Source organism: Hemitrygon akajei, chromosome 2 (genome assembly GCF_048418815.1).
Source record: "Hemitrygon akajei chromosome 2, sHemAka1.3, whole genome shotgun sequence".
NCBI lineage: Eukaryota > Metazoa > Chordata > Chondrichthyes > Myliobatiformes > Dasyatidae > Hemitrygon > Hemitrygon akajei.
In genome coordinates, this window is record NC_133125.1 from 206,652,227 (window position 1) to 206,671,794 (window position 19,568).

The 19,568-nt window shown below is 48.9% G+C and overlaps 1 protein-coding gene across 1 annotated transcript; it reads left to right on the forward strand.

The window, feature by feature from the left end:
• Positions 1-2,766: 2,766 nt before the first annotated feature.
• Positions 2,767-16,419, forward strand: LOC140720186 (nuclear factor 7, brain-like). The gene is made up of 6 exons (XM_073035074.1): positions 2,767-3,183; positions 3,262-3,357; positions 4,226-4,459; positions 5,467-5,489; positions 5,586-5,704; positions 15,804-16,419. Exons 1-6 carry the CDS (start codon positions 2,773-2,775, stop codon positions 16,334-16,336), a joined length of 1,416 nt encoding a protein of 471 aa, XP_072891175.1. The 5' UTR covers positions 2,767-2,772; the 3' UTR covers positions 16,337-16,419.
• The last annotated feature ends 3,149 nt before the right edge of the window (positions 16,420-19,568 follow it).

Here is a 19,568-nt window from a genome sequence, read left to right on the forward strand (position 1 = left end):
GAATAGAAAGGTGGGGGACGGGAGGGAGGATAGCTGGAAAGGGATAGGTGAAGCCAGGTAGGTTGGAAAGGTAAAGGGTTGGAGAAGAAGGAATCTGATACGAGAGCAGAATGGCCCATAGGGGAAATGGAAGGAGGAGGGGACGCACGGGGAGATGATAGTCAGGAAGGTGAAGGTAAGGGGCCAGAGTGGGGGATAGAAGAAGAAGGGAGAGGGAGGGAATTTTTTTTCGGGAAGGAGAAATCAATATTCATGCCATCTGTTTGGAGGCGACCCAAACATACTACACGGTGTTTTTCCTTCGGCCTGAGGGTAGCTCCGTCGTGGCACAAGAGAAGGCCGTGGACTGTCAGGTCGGAATGGGAATGAGAATTGGAAGTAAAATGTTCCATCTTTGGCAGATGGAGCAGAGGAGTTTGATGAAGCAGAACCCCAGTTTACAACAGGTCTCACCAGTGTAGAGGAGGCTGCATTGGGAGCGGCAGACCAAATAAATGACCCAGCAGATGACGTGTTGCCTCACCTGGAAGGACATTTTGGGTCCTCGAATGGAGGTGAGGGAGGAGGTGAATAGATACTTTGGCCACTTGCAGGGTTAAGTATCAGGAGAGAGACTAGTGGGGAGAGTGAATGGACAAGGGAGTCATGGAGGGAGTGATCCTTGCGGAAAGTAGAGAAGGGAGGAGGTAAAGATGAATTTGGTGATCGGATACCATGACTATGTGGCTAGGCACAGCTCAAATACCATCCATATACCCGCTGATGATACAACTATTGTTGGCAGAATCTCAGGTGGTGACGAGAGGGCGTACAGGAGTGAGATATACCAACTAGTGGAGTGGTGTCGCAGCAACAACCTGGCACTCAACGTCAGTAAGACGAAAGAGCTGATTGTGGACTTCAGGAAGGGTAAGATGAAGGAACACATAGAGTGAGCAGTTTGAAGTTCCTGAGTGTGAAGATCTCTGAGGACCTAACACTCAAAAACATCTATAGATGTACCGTGGAGAGCATTCTGACAGGCTGCATCACTGTCTGGTATGGGGGGTGGGGGTGGGGGGGGGGGAGGGTGCTACTGCACAGGACCGAAAAAAGCTGCAGAGGGTCATAAATTTAGTCGGCTCCATCTTGGGTACCAGCCTTCAAAGTATCCAAGACGTCTTCAAGGAGCGGTGTCTCTGAGTCAGCGTCCTTTATTGAGGACCCCCAGCACCTAGGACATGCCCTTTTCTCACTGTTACCATCAGGGAGGAGGTACAGAAGCCTGAAGGCACACACTCTGCAATTCAGGAACAGCTTCTTCCCCTCTGCATCCGATTCCTAAATGGACATATTGAACCGATTAACACTACCGCACGTTGTTAATACATATTATTTCTGTTTTTGCACAGTTTTTAATCTATTCAATATACATATACTGTAATTGATTTACATATATATATAGATAGATATTGTACTTCTATATTATGTATTGCATTGAACTGTTGCTGCTAAGTTAACAAAATACAGTACATGACACATGACACATGCCGGTGAGAATAAACCTGATTCTGATTCTGAGATGGTGGAGGTTTATGGAGGATGATGTGATGGATGCGGACACTTACGTGCTGGTAGGTTAGGACAAAAGGAACTCTATCACTGTTGAGGCAGAGGGAAGATGAGGTGAGCACAGATGTTCGGGAAATGGAGGAGATGCAGGTAAGGGCAACATCAGTAGCGGAGGAAAGGAAACCCTGTTCTTTACAGAGGAGGACATACCTGATGTTCTGGAAGGGGAAACTGCATTCTGGGAACAGATTCAGTGGAAATGAAGGAATTTAGAAAAGTTACAGGAGACTGGGTGGGAAGAGGTATGGTCAAGATACCTGTGGGAATCAGTAGCTTTATAAAATATGTCGGTTGACAGTTTGTTTCCAGAGATGGAGGCAGAGAGAAGGGCAAAGGGGAGGGAGGTGTTTGAACTGGACCAAGTGAGTTCAAGTGCAGGGTGGAAGTTAGTGGCAAAGTTGATGAAATTGATAAACTCAGCATGGGTGCATGAAGCAGCACCAATGCAGTCATTAATGTTTCTGAGGAAGATTTGGGGAGCGTTACTGGGGAAGGCCTGGAACATGGGCTGTTCTTCGACAGGCATTACTGGGGCTCATGCAGATACCCGTGGATAGCCCTCGAGTTTGGAGAAGGTGGGAGGAGCGGAAGGAAAATTGGTGAGGGTGAGCACCAGCCCTTCCAGCTGGAGGGGAACTGGTTTGTCTTTTATTGAGAAAGAAACAGAGAGCTGTAAGGCCTTCTTGATGGGGGATAGAAGTTATAACTGGACATCCATGGTGAAGATGAGGCAGACAGTGCCTGGGAATTGAAAATTGCTGAGGAGATTGAGGGCATGAGAAGTGTCGCGGATGTGGGTTGGGAGGGATTGACCTGAAGGGTTTAGAATGAAGTCAATGTATGAGGACAAGTTCAGTGGGGCTGGAGCAGGCAGGGACATAGGCCAACTGTCTATCTCGCTTTTCAGGAATTGTCCCTTTCTGTTGTACTTTACACTGAACCAGGCTCCGCGCTCCGGGTTCATTTATATTCAGACCTCTTTAATGTGTTTCTGATCCCACCCTGACGTGGAAATTGCCGCGATTCCTGCCCAGAGAACACTTGGAGCAACGTTGTTCATTCCCGAGACTGCAGCGCCCCTGGTGGACATCCCCGGTACTGCAGGGTTCAGCAGCTCCCGAACGTGAAAGGATCCTGAACCCGGAAGTACCGGGAGTTAACATGGCTTCGAAAGGACAGGTCGAGAGTTGGACCGAGGAGGTAATTTGTCCCATCTGCCTGGATTTCTTCACCGATCCGGTGTCACTGGAGTGTGGTCACTACTTCTGCCGCTCCTGTATCACACGGTGTTGGGAAAGGGAGAAGAGAAACTCCTGCCCGGAATGTAGAGAGGAGTTTGCAGACCGCACCCTCAAGGCCAGTCGGGTTTTAGCAAATCTGTCTGAGAAAGCTCGAAAACTAAACCTGAATCCGAAAGGGAAGGAAAGTAAACGTTACTGCGAGGAACATGAGGAAGAACTGAAGCTGTTTTGTGAGACGGACAAGACACTGATCTGCCTGATCTGTGCGACTGCGCGGGAACACAAGTCTCACAACTTCATGCCGATTAAAGAAGCCGTTAAAATTTACCAGGTAAAACTAACCCGCTTTCGATCGTCTGTTTATGTTGTCTTTTTGTTTTGTCTAATCCATTAACTCTTTAATTCCCAGGATCGGGTTAAATCTTCCTTGGACTCTCTCACAAAAAGGAAATCAGACTTTCAGGAAATGGAGCAGCAACAGAAAGAGAGGATTTCTGGAGTTCGGGTGAGGCTTCCTGAGCAGAATTTACAATCTTGTTGTGTAGTTTTGTTCCCTTTAATGCAGAATAGCAGAGTATCGCAGCTCCAGTGCCCTGGGCTCGATCCTAACCTCTGGTGCTGTCCGCGTGGAGTTTGCACGTTCTCTCTGTAACCAGTACCTTCTTTTAGCCAACAATCAACTCAATGTGGTATTTACAGATACTGTAGTTGTAAACTGATTTAAATCAGACGGATGTTTTGACTGTTCAGGATTGAACGGTAAATTGGCAACTGTAATTAACCCCGTGAAGGGGTTTGTATGTGAATCAGGTGGGTCAGTGAGGAAGACTGGGTTTGAGGGAAATGTGATTGAATATCTGGGAACCACTCACTTGCTGCCTGTTATGCCACTGGAGTTTGGGACAGCAATGAAGGTCCTCCATCTCCGGCAGTGTTCATGTCTTCATTCAACATGTCAGTAGCTACTTCTCGGTTTTCACTACTGTCAGTCATGCAGGTCCTGAGTGGAGACTCAGGAATAACATGGCACTCAGATGTAGAAAGACTCTTCATTGTTTCCGTAACAATTTTGTTTTACCAGTCAGTATTGTTAGCCCTGAGCTGAACCCATGAACCTGGAGGACCAGTGGACCACTCTTACTCTGGCCTCTACCCTTTGACCTGTTTGGCATGGGTGACCCTACCAAGGGTCAAAGCATAAAGCCCACATTCCAGCCAACAGAGTTCTTTGGGTCATTGAGGCACACAAGCCTCCAAACCCAACGGCAAGGTTGTGGTCCTCTTGGATGATAATGAGCTGGACAGACCCTTCCATATCATAAGGAAATACATCAGGGCCAAATAATAAACCAGCCTCTCCTTTCATTCAACAGGAACAGTCACAAAGCGTTCAGTCCCACATCACATCCCAGTTTGCTGAACTGCGACGGATTATCACTGAGAAAGAGCAGCGCGCACTCCGAGATCTCAGGGAAGAAGAGGAGAGGATTCTAAATCCAATGGAGAAAAATCTTCGCGAGATTCAAGAGAATTTAAATGCCATCTACAAGGAAATCTCAAAGTTACAGGAACAGATGGATCAACAAGACAATATCATATTCCTCATGGTGAGAGATTTCAGTTTGGTCCTGTAAAAGTACATAGTCACAAAATGATGTATTTTAACTCAGTGTGGGATTTACAGATACTGGAGTTGTAAACTGATTGAAACCAGACGGATGTTTTGACTGTTCAGAGTTGTTGTCTCCAAACCGGCCTCTCACAACATCTGTACATCGCTGGACAGTCTGCATCCTGGAATGTTTACTCTGATCGTAGCGCTGAGCCAGTGATCACTTCTGTGATTCCCACGTATAATATCCCCTGAGACTCAGAGTAACATCCCATTGCAGTCTCAGACTGTGAGTGTGTCTGGTGCAGTGGGTGTGAGGGTCTCTCTGTTGATCGGTGGGAACTGAGGTTGAACTCCAGAATGTGACCTACACATCGGATTTACCATCTATATCTGGTTTGTATCAGGTTCATTGTTTTGGAGAATTTTGCACTGTCCTTTGTTTTTCAGAAATATTCTTCATCAGATTATATCCCATTTTCATCAGAGACAGGACTTTCAGTCCATTCTCTCCTATCAGTTTCCCTGGTGCACAAGCCTCCTCCCACCTACTCACCACACCCAGTAACAGTGTCCCCAAATCCATGGTCCCTCATGTGATTATCCAGCTTCCCCATTACATTCAATCTCTGCTGTTCCACTTCAGCCACTCCTGTAGCAGTGAGTTCCACATTCTCTTCACTACATTTCTTGTGGGATTTATTAACGACCTACTGATGTTTTATCTTTGACTTATTGTCTCCACACAAGCAGAAATATTTTCGATCAGATACATTCAGAATCTTAAAACCTGTCCAGTCTCTCCTGTAAGTTCCTTCTCTCTGTTATCGTATAATTCTCATAAATATTCCTTGTACTTTCTCGCACAGTTCAATGTCCCTCTTTCTCCGTTCATGTTAGTGGGAATGAGTTCAGTGGGAATTTTCAGCAGGTTTTAATAACTTGGCTCAGATGCCGACAGTAAGTCTCAGTCAATTGAGATCTGTGTTTGATTTATTTCAGGAGGAAGCTCGTCGGAAGAGGAGGTAGGACATGGTCTTCACTGAAACTCAGTATGGATTTGTAAAATAGTTCAAATATCCCGAATGCTCAGTTTATAACCATCTGTATAATATTTACAGGATTAGTGATGATGCCCACACATTGTCAGTGACAGATGGTGCCCTATTGGTTGAAAAATTCGATCACCCCTATTTTCTCGACATAGCATCGGAAGAAGTGATTGGTGGCATTAAACACGGTAAGACATAAGATTCATTTGTGCTTGTTTATGAGACACTACTAAGTCATAATTAGATGCCAAATATGGCTTGTCAATGACCTTCTGAAAATGCAAGTACACGACATCAACTGGTTCTCCTTTGTTTATCTGGCTTGTTATTTCTTCAAAGAATTCCAACTGATCTGTCAGGCAAGATTTTCCCTTGAGGAAACCATGGCCTATTTTATCATGTGCCTCCAAGTTCCCTGACAACTCCTCCTTAATAATCAACTTCACCATCTTCCCAGCCACTGAGGTCAGACTAACTGGCCTAGAGTTTCCTTTATTCTCTCTCTCTTCTTGAACAGTGGAGTGACATTTTCAAATTTCCAGTCTTCCAGAACCATTGAAGAATCTAGTGATTCTTGAAGGATCGTTACAAATGCCTCCATGATCTCTTCAGCCACCTCTTTCTGAACTCTGGCATGTACGCTGTCTAGTCCAGGTGACAGCTACCTAAAGATCTTTCCGTTTCCCAAGAACCTGTTCTCTAGTAATGCTAACTTCACGCCCGGCACGTCGCCTGACACTTGGAACTTCCACCATACTGCTAGTGTCTTCCACAGTGAAGACTGATGCAAAATACGTCTTCAGTTCATCCACCCTTTCGTTGTCCCCCATTACTACCTCTCCAGCATTGTTTTCCAGCAGTCCGATATCCACTCTTGCCTCTCTCTAATCCAGAGATTAGGACCTCCTGGGTAGTAATTTCTGGATTGCTGCCTGTGCCACGTGCCAGTGAGGGTAGAAACACGATGATCTGGCAGGTAAATGTGTGGCTGAGAAGCTGGTGCAGGGGGGGCAGGCTTCAGGTTCTTGGATCATTGGGATCCCCCTGGGGGAGGTATGACCTGATCAGAAGTGATGGGTTGCACCTGAACCCAAGGGGGACCAATATTCTTGCGGGCAGGTTTGTTAGAGCTATGGGGGAGGGTTTAAACTAATTTTGTAGGGGGGTGGGAACTGGAGTGAAGGGACTCAAGATAGGATGGATGGTAAAAATGGTAATGATAGCCTGCAGTCAGACTGTCAGGAAGGACAGGCAGGTGATGGAACTCAGTTGCAGCCAACAGGCTGAGTATCAAAACTTTAGGGATGCAGAATCAGAAAGGACAGTAAATACGGTACTCAAGCTGTTGTATCTAAATGCACGTAGTGTAAGAAATAAAGTGGATGATCTTGTTGCACGATTACAAATGGCCAGGTATGATGTTGTGGCCATCACTGAATTGTGGCTGAAGGATGGTTGTAGTTGGGATCTGAATGTGCAAGGTTACACATTATATCAGAGTGATAGGAAGGTAGGCAGAGGGGGTGGTGTGGCTCTACTGGTAAAGAATGACATCAAATCAGTAGAAGGATGTGACATAGGATCGGAAGATGTTGAATACTTGTGGGTTGAGTTCAGAAACATCAAGGTTAAAAAGACCTTGATGGCAGTTATACACAGGCCTCCAACAGAGCTGGGCGGTGGACCACAGATTACAACAGGAAATAGAAAAGCTGTGTCAAAAGGGCAATGTTCTGGTAGTCATGGGAGATTTTAACATGCAGGTTGATTGGGAAAATCAGGTTGATAATGGATCTCAAGAGTGAGTCTGTTGAATCCCTAAGAGATGGCATTTAAAGCAGTTTGTCATTGAGCCTACTAGGGGATCAGCTATACTGGATTGGCTGTTACGTAATGAACCAGAGGCGATTAGGGAGCTGAAGGTAAAAGACCCTGAGGAACCAGTGATCACAGTATGATTGAGTTTAACTTGAAATTTGATAGAGAGAAAGTAAAGTAGCAGTCGCCGACCCGTTAATCACAATCGACTGGTCGATCTTTGAGACTTTCCCAGTAGATCCCGAAAAAAATTCAAAAATAAATACACAAATACTGTTGAAAGATTGATTCCGGGTTGCGGGGTTTTGTTCCGTTCTTTCTGCCCAGTGTGCGTGTGTGTAGCTCCCCCGCATTACACAGTGTAATTCAACACGTACAAACACACTGGATGAACTCAGCAGGTCGGGCAGCGTCCGTTGAAATGAGCAGTCAACCTGCTGACTGCTGAGTTCATCCAGCTTGTTTGTACGTGTTGATGTGACCACAGTATCTGCAGTGTACTTTGTGTTTACACAGTGTAATTCAGTGGTCCCCAACCACCGGGCCGCGAGGAAACGATATGAGTCAGCTGCACCTTTCCTCACTCCCTGTCTTGCCCACTGTTCAACTTGAACCCATGCGAGGTCATCAGTCGCCTAAATGCAGTGATACCCTCGCGCCAGGAATCACTGGTTCGCCTCACGCGGCCGGCGAGAAGTGCCGTTGGTACTGGCCTGGAGCGCGGAGAGGTGGGCGCCGCCTCTAAACCTGTTCACCACACCGAATGTTCGTGGGGAACCCGGTGCTAAAATATTCGCAGACGATCTAATTCGGGCTCAGGGTTCCGTAAGTAGCAGAGCAGCTACCTCGCTGTGATCTGTTGATACAAACTTTTGTCGGCCGATAGATCCTACAAGGTGGGTGGGCACCCTGTCACTCTCCCCGCTCTGTCGCTTTCTCCGGACTGGAACCGGCACGGGGACCTCCGGCCCTGACCTTGACCTCTCACCCCACCCACAACCATCCACATTTGGCCAGGGTGTCTGGCGGAGGGCGGGCGGGCGGAGGCTGCAGTTTGGGCCTGGAGGCTGTCTAATGAGGCAGTGAAATCCTCAAAACTGCTTCGGTACCTTGATTCCAAGCACCCCGCACTTAAAGACAAACCCGCTGAGTTTTTTGAGCGGAGAAAACGTGAGCAAGTGGGACAAAAGCTAAGTGCCGAGAGCCGCAAAAACTAAATTGTGCAATAGACTGGACATAAGATAGATAGATAGATAGATACTTTATTCATCCCCAAGGGGAAATTCAATGTTCCTCCAGTATGATATCACATAAACACAAGACAGACCAAGACTAACTGACCAAAAAAACCACATAATTATAACATACAGTTACAACAGTGCAAAGCAATACCATAATTTGATAAGAGCAGACCATGGGCACGGTAAAAAAAAGTCTCAAAGTCCCAGATAGCCCATCATCTCACGCAGATGGCAGAAGGAAGAAACCTCCAACGTGGCAACTGTGAGTCCGTCCGAAAACTTCCGACAACTTCGTGCCTCCGACCAGCCCTCCGACACCGAGCACCGAGCACCATCTCTGCCGAGTGCTTCAACCCCGGCTCCGGCCACCAAGCAACAGGCAAAGCCGAGGATTCGGGGCCTTCCTCTCTGGAGATCTCTCCGATCGCTCAGTAGCAGCGTCAGCAGCACAGGCATGTCAGAAGTTTCGCCAGATGTTCCTCCGTGCTTCACACATCCGTCTCAATCAAATCAGGATTGTGCACGGCCCCTATTTACAGATAACGGATATTCCTTACTGGAGTGGCCGCTGCGCCCTGCGTCGTCGCGCCGCCATCTTGATGGTATCATGATGGTATCATGAAGGAACCTGCTTCGAGTATTGCTGTATTCTGGTCGTGTTTAATCCCCCCCCCACCCCCCGCCGGCGGCCGGTCGGCAAGAATATTGTCAATATTAAACCGGTCCGCGGTGTAAAAAAGGGTGTGCACCCCTGGAGTTTATACATTATTTCTACTTCCGGGTTGCAGGGTTTTACTTCCGGTCTTTCCTGCCCCAGTGCGCATGTGTTTAACTAATCAATCTGGGGGTCGATGTCTTCTTTGACTGTGGCCGAGGTAGGGTATCTTGGGCTTAAAAAGGTTGGTGACCACTAAAGTAAAGGCTGATGTAGCAGTATTTCAGTGGAGTAAGGCAAATTACAGTGGTATGAGAGAGGAGTTGGCCAAAGTAGATTGGAAAGAGCTGCTGGCAGGGATGTCAGCAGAGCAGCAATGGTGTGTGTTTCTGGGGAAATGAGGAAGCTGCAGGACGTGAGTATATTTTCATTTCTTCCAAAAACGAAGAACTACACAAATTGTAAAATAGTACAACCATGACTGACAAGGGATGTCAAAACTATTGTAAAAGCAAAAGAAAGGACATACAACAAAGCAAAAATTTGTGGGATGATAGTGGATTGGGAAGTTTTTAAAAACCTAAACAGAGCAACTAAAACAATCATTGGAAAGGAAAAGATGAAATGTGAAAGCAAGCTAGCAAATAATATCAAAGTGGATGGTAAAAGTTTTTTCACGTATGTTAAAAATAAAAGAGAAATGAGAGTGGATATAAGACCGCCAGAAAATGAGGCAGGAAAATTAATAACAGGGGACAAGGAGATGGCGGATGAACTAAATGACTATTTTGCATCAGTCTTCACTGTGGAAGACACTAACAGTATGCCTGATGTAGTGTGTGAAGGAAGAGAAGTGGGTGCAGTTACTATTACAAGAGAGAAGGTGCTCAAAAAGCTGAAAGACCTAAAGGTACATAAGTCACCTGGACCACAGGAACTGCACCCTAGGGTTCTGAAAGATGTAGCATTAAATATTATGGTGGCATTAGAAATGACCTTTCAAAAATGATTGGAGTCTGGCATGGTGTCAGAGGAGTGGAAAATTCTTTAAGAAAGGAGGAAGGCAGCAGAAAGGAAATTATAGACCAGTTAGCCTGACCTCAGTGGTTGAGAAGAAGTTTGAGTCAGTTGTTAAGGATGAGGTGATGGAGCACATGGTGACTCAGGACGTCGTGATACAGGACAAGATGGTATAAAATCAGCATGGTTTCCTTCAGGGAAAATCCTGCCTGACAAACCTGTTGGAATTCTTTGAGGAGATTACAAGTAGGATAGATAAAGGGGATGTAGTGGATGTTGTATATTTGGAGATTCAGAAGGCCTTTGATAAGGTGCCACACATGAGGCTGCTTCCCAAGTTAAGAGCCCGTGGTATTATAGGGAAGTTGCTGACATGGTTAGACATTGGTCCCTCCCAACTAATCAATGCACACCTAAATTATTGGTCACCTTAATTGGATTATTGCGCCCAGCCCCATGCTTTAAAAGGTGAGACTTGCCCTTAGCTCGCCCTCTCTTACAGGCAACCACATTGGAGGTAAGTGCATTGATTTATGCTTGGTAAGGTCTATCGTTTGTCCTGATATGGGAGCCACAACTATCCAAGGTCAAGGAGGATAGCTGTTGTAGTGCCTTCCCCTTGTTCTTTGTTTGTGTAACCGTACCCTGTCCCCACACCGCTTCCTGTGTATTGTAGTTGCTTGTGTTGACCCGACTTGCCCTTGTAAATAAATTCCTTAGTATTAAAACTGTGTGTGTCCAGGCCTCTACTGTTGAGACTCAAAGAACCAGTTATTTTCCGTCACAACAGCATATAAAACACTTAAGAACCAATGTTTCAGCGCCGGGTTCGATACAGTGACAGACCACTCCCAAGTGTGCTCTTCACCGTGCCGGTTTGATGTGGAGGATCAAAAACCCAAAACCCAATAATTAAACCACTGCGTTGCTTAGTAATCATTGTAGCTTTCATCGGGGCAGAGCCTTTCTCACTTTATCCTTTAAAATTGTTCCGATCGTTGACCGACTGCAGCCTAACGCTTTACAATGACCGATGGCATTTCACCACTTTCTGGGTAAACATGCCCACCTGCAAGGTCATTTCCGAGTAAGAGATCAACATTGTCTATCGGTAGTTCAGACCGCACCCCTATTGTGACTGGTCCAGATACCAAGTCGCATTTCAGAATTATCTTATGCAAAGGCACGGTCTCAGTCCCCTTTCCAATACCTTTGATAATATTCACCACCATATCACCATATAACAATTACAGCACGGAAACAGGCCTTCTCGGCCCTTCTAGTCCGTGCTGAACACTTACTCTCAACGCCCCCGACTCTCAAATCTCCATCTCAGCACCGAACTCCAAAACACTCTTTCATATCAGTGACTGAAAAGCTCCAGTATCGCTCCAGATTCTCACTGGAACCGGAGTTGATCCCTCCTTCACAGACACAAACCCATTTGAAATAAATCTCTCAAATCCCTCTTGAACTCGGTCAGACCCCTCCTTCTTCAGCGGTGTTTCAACCGTCTGAACGCAGGCATTTGGGGTTCTCTCTCTCTCTGTCCCTTTTTCCCTTTTCATAGCAAAACAATTGGATGCCGCATGACCAGGCTTCCCACAAAAGTAACACTTGAAACTGGGAAATTTTTCTTTTGACTGCTTCCCTTCCTCCTGACTTTTATCACTAGTCCCCGGTTTACTCTCTGGTTTAGCCGGTGGGTTATCTTTGTTATCCTTGCTACTCCTTTGGTAGCTCTTGCTCGGGAAAAACTTTACCTTGTGGGTTAAAGCAGACTCGTCTGCTAACTTAGCAGACTCTGACAGGGTCTCAGCCTCTCTCTCATTCAGGTACGTCCTTATGTTGTCAGCGACCCGGGTTCATGTCCCGTTACTGCCTGTCAGGAGTTTGTACGTTCTCCCATGACCACGTGGGTTTCTTCCAGGTGCTCTAGTTGCACAGTCCAAACCTGTACTGGTTGGCAGGTTAATTGGTCATTGTAACTTGTCCCATGGTCAGGCTCGGATTAAATCGGGGATGCTGGGTGGTAGGGGTCATTGTAACTTGTCCAATGGTCAGGCTCGGATTAAATCAGGGGTTGCTGGGTGGTGGGGGGTCATTGTAACTTGTCCCATGGTCAGGCTCGGATTAAATCAGGGGTTGCTGGGTGGTGGGGGTCATTGTAACTTGTCCAATGGTCAGGCTCGGATTAAATCAGGGGTTGCTGGGTGGTGGGGGTCATTGTAACTTGTCCCATGGTCAGGCTCCGATTAAATCAGGGGTTGCTGGGTGGTGGGGGTCATTGTAACTTGTCCCATGGTCAGGCTCGGATTAAATCAGGGGTTGCTGGGTGGTGGGGGTCATTGTAACTTGTCCCATGGTCAGGCTCAGATTAAATCAGGGATTGTTGGGTGGTGATGGATGTCATTGTAACTTGTTCCATGGTCAGGCTCGGATTAAATTGGGTTGCTCGGTGGTGGGGGTCAAAGGGTCGGAAGGGCCTATTCCGTACTGTATCTCAATAAATAAATTACAGCTGATGAAAGTGCAGTAGACATCGTCTCCATGGAGTTTAGCGAGGGATTGGACAAGGTAGCAGAGAGTTAGATCACATGGGATACGGTACGATCTGGAATAGGATACAGAGTTGTCTGGGTGGAGTCCTGTAACCAGTGGTTGTTCTGCAGGGATCGGAGCTGGGTCCACTGTTTTTCATCATTCATATGAATGATTTGGAGAGAATGTAGGTGAAGTGTTTAGTAGGTTTGTGAAGGACTCTAAATTTGGTGGTTTCATGGACAGTGAAGAGGTTATTTATTTATTTAGAGACAGTGTGAAACAGGCCGTCCCAGACCAACGACCCGCTCCACCCAGCACCCCAACTATTTAAAACCAGCCTAATCACGGGGCAATGTACAATGACCATTTAACCTACAAACCGTTATGTCTTTGTACAAGCGTTACAGAGTGATAGAAACTAACAACACAGGCCTTTCAGCCCATCTGGTCTATACTGAAGCATTTAAACTACCTGCTCCCATCGACCTGCACCGAGACCATGGTCCTCCAACTCCGACCATCCATGTACCGTCCAAACTTCACTTAAATGTTTAAATCGAGCTTGCATGCACCACTTGGGCTGGCAGCTCGTTCCACACTCTCACAACCCTCTGAATGAAGCAGTTTCCCCTCATGTTCCCCTTAAACTTTTCATCTTTCACCTTTAACCCATGACCTCTGGTTGTAATCCCACACACCCTCTGTGGAAAAAGCCTGCTTGCATTTACCCTATCTATACCCCTCATTATTTTGTATACCTCTATCAAATCTCCCCTCAGTCTTTATGTTACAGGAATAAAGTCCTAAACTGTTCAATCTTTCCTCATGACTCAGGTCCTCCAGTCCCAGCTACATCCCTGGAAATTTTCTCTGTACTCTTTCAAACTTGTTTACATCCTTCCTGTAGGTAGGTCACCAAAACTGTACACAATATCCCAAATTAGGCGGCCCCAGGTCTCAGACAACTTCAACGTAACATCCATCTACCTGTAACACCACTTTCGGTGTATTCTGGACCTGTGTTCCCAGATCTGCTGTAGAACAGAGTCCTCAGTGCCCGACCATTCACTGTGAAAGACCGACACTGGGGTCCTACCGAAGAGCAACAGCTCACACTTGTCTGCATTAAATTCCAGCTGACACTTTTCAGCCCATTTTCCCAGCTGCTCCAGATCCCACTGCAAGTAATGATGGTCTTCCTCGCTGTCCACTCCTCCCCAATCTGAGGGATGAATCGGGAGCACCCGGAGGAAATGCACGAGGTCCCGGGGAGAAAGTACAAACTCCTTACAGATGGTGTTGGAATTGAACTCTGAACTCTGGAATGCCCCAAGGTGCAACAGTATTGTGTTATCCACTACATAACCCTCTTGCTCATGGTTTATCCAAGATTACAACGAGATCTTGATTAATTGGGTCTCTGGGCCATTGGATGGAATTTGATTTTAATTCAGAGAGATGAGGGTGTTGCATTTTGGAAGGTAAACCAGGACAGGATTTACACATCAATCGGGGGCCCTGGAGAGTGTTGTGGAACAGAGAGACCAGGAGGTGATTGCCTTCATCAGACAGAATACTGAGTACAGGAACTGGGACGTCACGTTATGAGTGTACAAGACATTGGGAAGGCCACATTTGGAGCAGAGTAACATACAAACTGCTGGAGGAACTCAGCAGGTCAGGCAGCATCTATGGATATGAATAAACAGTTGATGATTTGGGCCAAGGTTTTGTGTGTGTTGCTTTGGATTTCCAGCATCTACAGACTTTCTTGTCTTTATGATTTTGATCACCCTGTACAGTTCTGGTTATCTTTCTACAGGAAGGATGTCATTAAACTGAGAGGGTATAAAACAGATTTACAAGGATGTTACTGGGACTGGAGAGTTTGGGTTATAAGGAGAGGCTGAATATTCTGGGTCTCTCTCACACCCGTTTCCACTGCTATCTCCCGTCTTTCTTTCCAATCGAGGAAAGGTCTCGGCTTGAAACAGCGACTGTACATCTCCCTTATCACACGCTGCTTGACCCGCTGAGATTCTCCAGAATTTTGTGTTGTTGATCGAGGAAAATCCGCTCTCCATGTCGAGGAAAAACCTCGGGACGATGCCGGTTGTCCATCCGCTGTATTTGGGTAAAACCCCGGGAAAGGGTCCTGTCGCCCATCCAACTGCGCCTGAGGCCCAGCGGCCTCTCCCCCGGTCCCGGGGCCGCGCTGCCCGAGTCTCCCCCGGTCCCGGGGCCGCGCTGCCCGAGTCTCCCCCCGATCCCCGGGGCCGCGCTGCCCGAGTCTCCCCCCGGTCCCGGAGCCGCGCTGCCCGAGTCTCCCCCCGATCCCCGGGGCCGCGCTGCCCGAGTCTCCCCCCGATCCCCGGGGCCGCGCTGCCCGAGTCTCCCCACGGTCCCGGGGCCGCGCTGCCCGAGTCTCCCCCCGATCCCCGGGGCCGCGCTGCCCGAGTCTCCCCCCGATCCCCGGGGCCGCGCTGCCCGAGTCTCCCCCCGATCCCCGGGGCCGCGCTGCCCGAGTCTCCCCACGGTCCCGGGGCCGCGCTGCCCGAGTCTCCCCCGGTCCCCGGGGCCGCGCTGCCCGAGTCTCCCCCCGATCCCGGGGCCGCGCTGCCCGAGTCTCCCCCCCGATCCCCGGGGCCGCGCTGCCCGAGTCTCCCCTGGTCCCGGGGCCGCGCTGCCCGAGACTCCCCCCGATCCCCGGGGCCGCGCTGCCCGAGTCTCCCCCCGATCCCGGAGCCGCGCTGCCCGAGTCTCCCCCCCGATCCCCGGGGCCGCGCTGCCCGAGTCTCCCCCGGTCCCGGAGCCGCGCTGCCCGAGTCTCCCCCCCGATCCCGGGGCCGCGCTGCCCGAGTCTCCCCCGATCCCGGGGCCGCGCTGCCCGAGTCTCCCCCCGATCCCCGGGGCCGCGCTGCCCGAGTCTCCCCCCGATCCCCGGGGCCGCGCTGCCCGAGTCTCCCCCCGATCCCCGGGCACTCTCTAATTCTCTGCTTCTCCCCCCAGTCTCTGTCACCCTGGATGTGGAAACGGCGCATCCGGGGCTCGAGGTGTCTGAGGATCGGAAGAGTGTGAGACGGACCGGGACCCGGAGGGATCTCCCTGACACCGGGAAGAGGTTCACAGACCGGGCTTGTGTGCTGGGATCGGAGGGATTCACATCGGGGAGACATTACTGGGAGGTGGAGGTGACGGGGAATCGGCGCTGGGGTCTGGGAGTCGCCGCAGAGTCTGTGGAGAGGAAGGGAGGGGTCACAGAGAGTCCGGAGACCGGATTCTGGATCATCGCGCGGCGTGATGACGTGATGTGGGTTTACATCTCCCCTTTGTCCCGTCTCCCGGCCGATCCCATCCCCAGGAGGGTGGGAGTTTATCTCAGTTACGAGTCCGGGACAGTTTCATTTTACAACGCGGAGACCAAGTCCCATCTCCACACCTTCACTGGGAATAAATTCACGGAGAAACTTTATCCTTTCTTCTGGACTATCTATAAAAACGAGTGGCTGAGAATCTGCTCCGGTTCCGCTCCGGGTCTGTAAACGGGTCGGGTCCGGGACCGGCGTCAGGAGTCAGTCAGTGTAAATATAAATGTGCGGAGAGTGAAATAAACACGATGTGAGAATTATCGATCCATTAATTTTAACTCGTTCACCGCATCCGTCAACGGAACAGAAACACTGCGGATTCAGCAGCAGCCGCGGGCGGCGGGTCCTGAGCTCCCCGGCTCCCCCGGGTGCTAAAGTCCACCAGGACTGACAGGGTAACTGGGGCAAGTGGTGGTGGTGCTGACTGGGAGAGGGAGGTCAGGGTGAATCTTGGTAACACGGGACATGTTGTGGTGGTAACACACAAAGCGCCTGGGTCTCCCACCGTGTCAGGCAACATCTATGGAGGGAAATGGGCAGGTGAGGGGTGGATCCAGGTGAGGGGTAATACCTGAGGGAGGGGTGATAGATGAGGGACGGGTGGAAATGTGTCAGAAATTGGGAGGTGAGAGGTGTCAGTGACAAAGGGCTGAAGATTTTGGAATCTGACAGGAGGGGAAAGTGACCCCGGAGTAAAGGGAGGGAGGTGGGGATGAGTGTGAGGGTGATGGGCAGATGGAGAGGGTCAGGAGGAGAGTGGGTGATCGGCAGATGGAGAGGGTGGGGAGGAGTGTGGGGGATGGGTAGATGGAGAGGTGGGGAGGAGTGTGAGGGTGATGAGCAGATGGAGAGGGTGGGGAGGAGGGTGTGGGTGATTGGCAGATGGAGAGGGTGGGGAGGAGTGTGTGGGGGATGGGCAGATGGAGAGTGTGGGGAGGAGTGTGTGGGGGATGGGCAGATGGGGAGGAGTGTGTGGGTGATGGACAGATGGAGAGGTGGGGAGGAGTGTGTGGGTGATGGGCAGATGGAGAGGGTGGGGGGGGAGTGTGGGTGATGGACAGATGGAGAGGGTGGGGGGGAGTGTGTGGGTGATGGACAGATGGAGAGGGTGGGGAAGGAGGGGAAAGAGAGAGGGTGATGGGGCTGGTGGAGCAGGAGGAGAGAGACAATTAAACAGGAAAAGTGACAGGGAACGACTTCCAGAAGTTTGAAAGTTCGATGTTGATGCTGCCAGGTTGCCAATCACCCTGACGGAAAATGGGGAGCTGTTCCTCTAATTTACGAGGCAAATAGAGTCCGGATCTCTACTTTGAATCAGATATTCAGTTTTGGACCCAGTTTATATGCAGGAAATGCTGGAAAAACACAGCAGGTTGGTCAGGATCAGTGGAGAGAGGAACAGGTTTCACGTTCCACGTCGGTGACCTCTCCCGGAATTGATTCAAACACTGCCTGCTCTGTTGTGGGTTTCAAGTAATTTCTGTTTTGTTTTAGTTCTTCCAGCATCTGATTGAAGAAAAAATGGGAGTGCAGTGTAATTTCATCTGGAAGGGGGATAAAGAAGGAGGAATGTGATAGGAGAGGGGAGTGGACCATTAGAGACATCGATGCTCAGGTTGGAACTACCCGGAGAGGTACGGTGAAGGTGAGAGAGACGGGGACATGATATTTTGGAGCCGGAAGTGTGGCAACACATGCAGGCTGATCCCAGCACAATCCTCGGGCAGACTGTGTTGGTCATTGACGCAATGGAGAAATGTAAATGGTGAAGCCCCTGTGTGTATTTGTGTATGATGGAGACAGAGAGAGAGTCTGAGATTTACTCCAGGCTCCCCAGGTAGATGTAGGGATGATGTTTCTGGTAACGGGAGTGTCAGGATGAGGAGACACAGTGAGGGGACGACCTTTCAGAGGTGAGTAAATGTATTTACACAGCTCACAATCTAACAGGGCTCTGCACATTTACACATTAACTATGTTGAGGAGAGACGTGGATAGAGTTTTGGATACAACGTGAATCAGTAGAAACAGCATGAGCACAGGGAAGTGGTATTGATCATGTCTAATGGGAGAGCAGGTGTGAGGGGCTGAATGGCCTCCTTGCTTCTGTTTCTGATGTTCTTCAGAGCAGTGTACAGACTGACCAGAGGGAGGATAGAAGGGTCCGGGGAATAAATAGAGGTGTAAAGCAGGAGGGTGGAAAGGTGATTAAATATCGATTATTTAAATTGTCAGGAAAATATCTTTGACACTGAAATGGGGGATCTTGATGCAGCAGAAGATTGTGAGGTGTTGGATACACTGGGATTACTCAAACACGGATGCAGGAAAACTTCCTGACTTCCCCCCTGTACAGCCCTGCTCTGATGTGAGGTCCCACTCTTCCTAATGAGACTAATGGAGGTGACAGCACACACACCGGCCCTTCGACGTAACATGTCCCTGACAACCAAGGTGGCTTCCTCAGCACGTCCCACTTGACAGCATTTGGCCAGCATTCCTCTAAACGTTTTCAATCCAAATGTCCTAAAAATGTTTCAATTCTATCGGCCTCTACCATTTCCTCCGGCAGCTCATCCCATTTACCGACCACCGTCTGTGTGGAAAATTTGCCACTCAGGTCCCTTGCTAATCTTTACCCCCTGAGCTTAAATCTATATCCTCTAGTTTTAAACTCCCCTCCCCTGAGGAAAGACTGTGACCATCGACCTCATCACTGCCCTGCAGGATTTCATCAATCACAATAATGTCAACCCTCAGTCTCCTTTGCTTCAGGAAAACAGTCCAGGTTGATCCAGATTCTCCTGAAGCCCTTGAGCCCCGGTAACATTCCTGTGAATCTTGTCTGCACACATTCCAGCTGAATGTCATCCTTTCTACAGCTCGGTGACCAGAACTGCACCCAGTACTCTGAGTGTGGTCTCCCCAGTGTCTTGTACAGCTGTAACACGACAAACCATCTCATGTACTTAATCCCCGATCGATGAAGGCCAGCGTACCAGACCCCTTCTTCACTACACTGTCTACCTGTGTCTCTACTCTCAGGAACTATGTATTTGTTCCCCTGGGTGTTTCTATTCTATAACACACCTCAGGGCCCTGACATTCACTGTGTACATTCTGTCCTGGTTTTAACTTTCCCAAATGCATCACTTTGCCCATTTCTATTTTGAATTCTTTCTGCCATTCCTTTGCCCATATTCCCAGTTGATTGAGGTCCTGTTGTAACTTTAGACAAACTTCACAGTGCACATCAGAAATTTCAGTTTCTGTGCCTGTTCGTGTGTCGTACTGTTGTATGTTCTCAGAGAACATAACATTCTCCTGTTTAGAAGAATGAGAGGAGATCTCGGGGAAGCGCAAAATCGTTCAGGGCTCAACAGACAGGATGCAGGGAGGATGTTTC

Excerpts from the sequence above, each read along its gene's own strand:
- LOC140720186 (XM_073035074.1), top strand. The coding sequence starts at position 2,773 with ATGGCTTCGAAAGGACAGGTCGAGAGTTGGACCGAGGAGGTAATTTGT. Across the intron at positions 3,358-4,225 it reads AGAGGATTTCTGGAGTTCGG|GAACAGTCACAAAGCGTTCA; the intron begins GTGAGGCTTCCT and ends TTCATTCAACAG. Across the intron at positions 5,490-5,585 it reads GAAGCTCGTCGGAAGAGGAG|GATTAGTGATGATGCCCACA; the intron begins GTAGGACATGGT and ends TAATATTTACAG.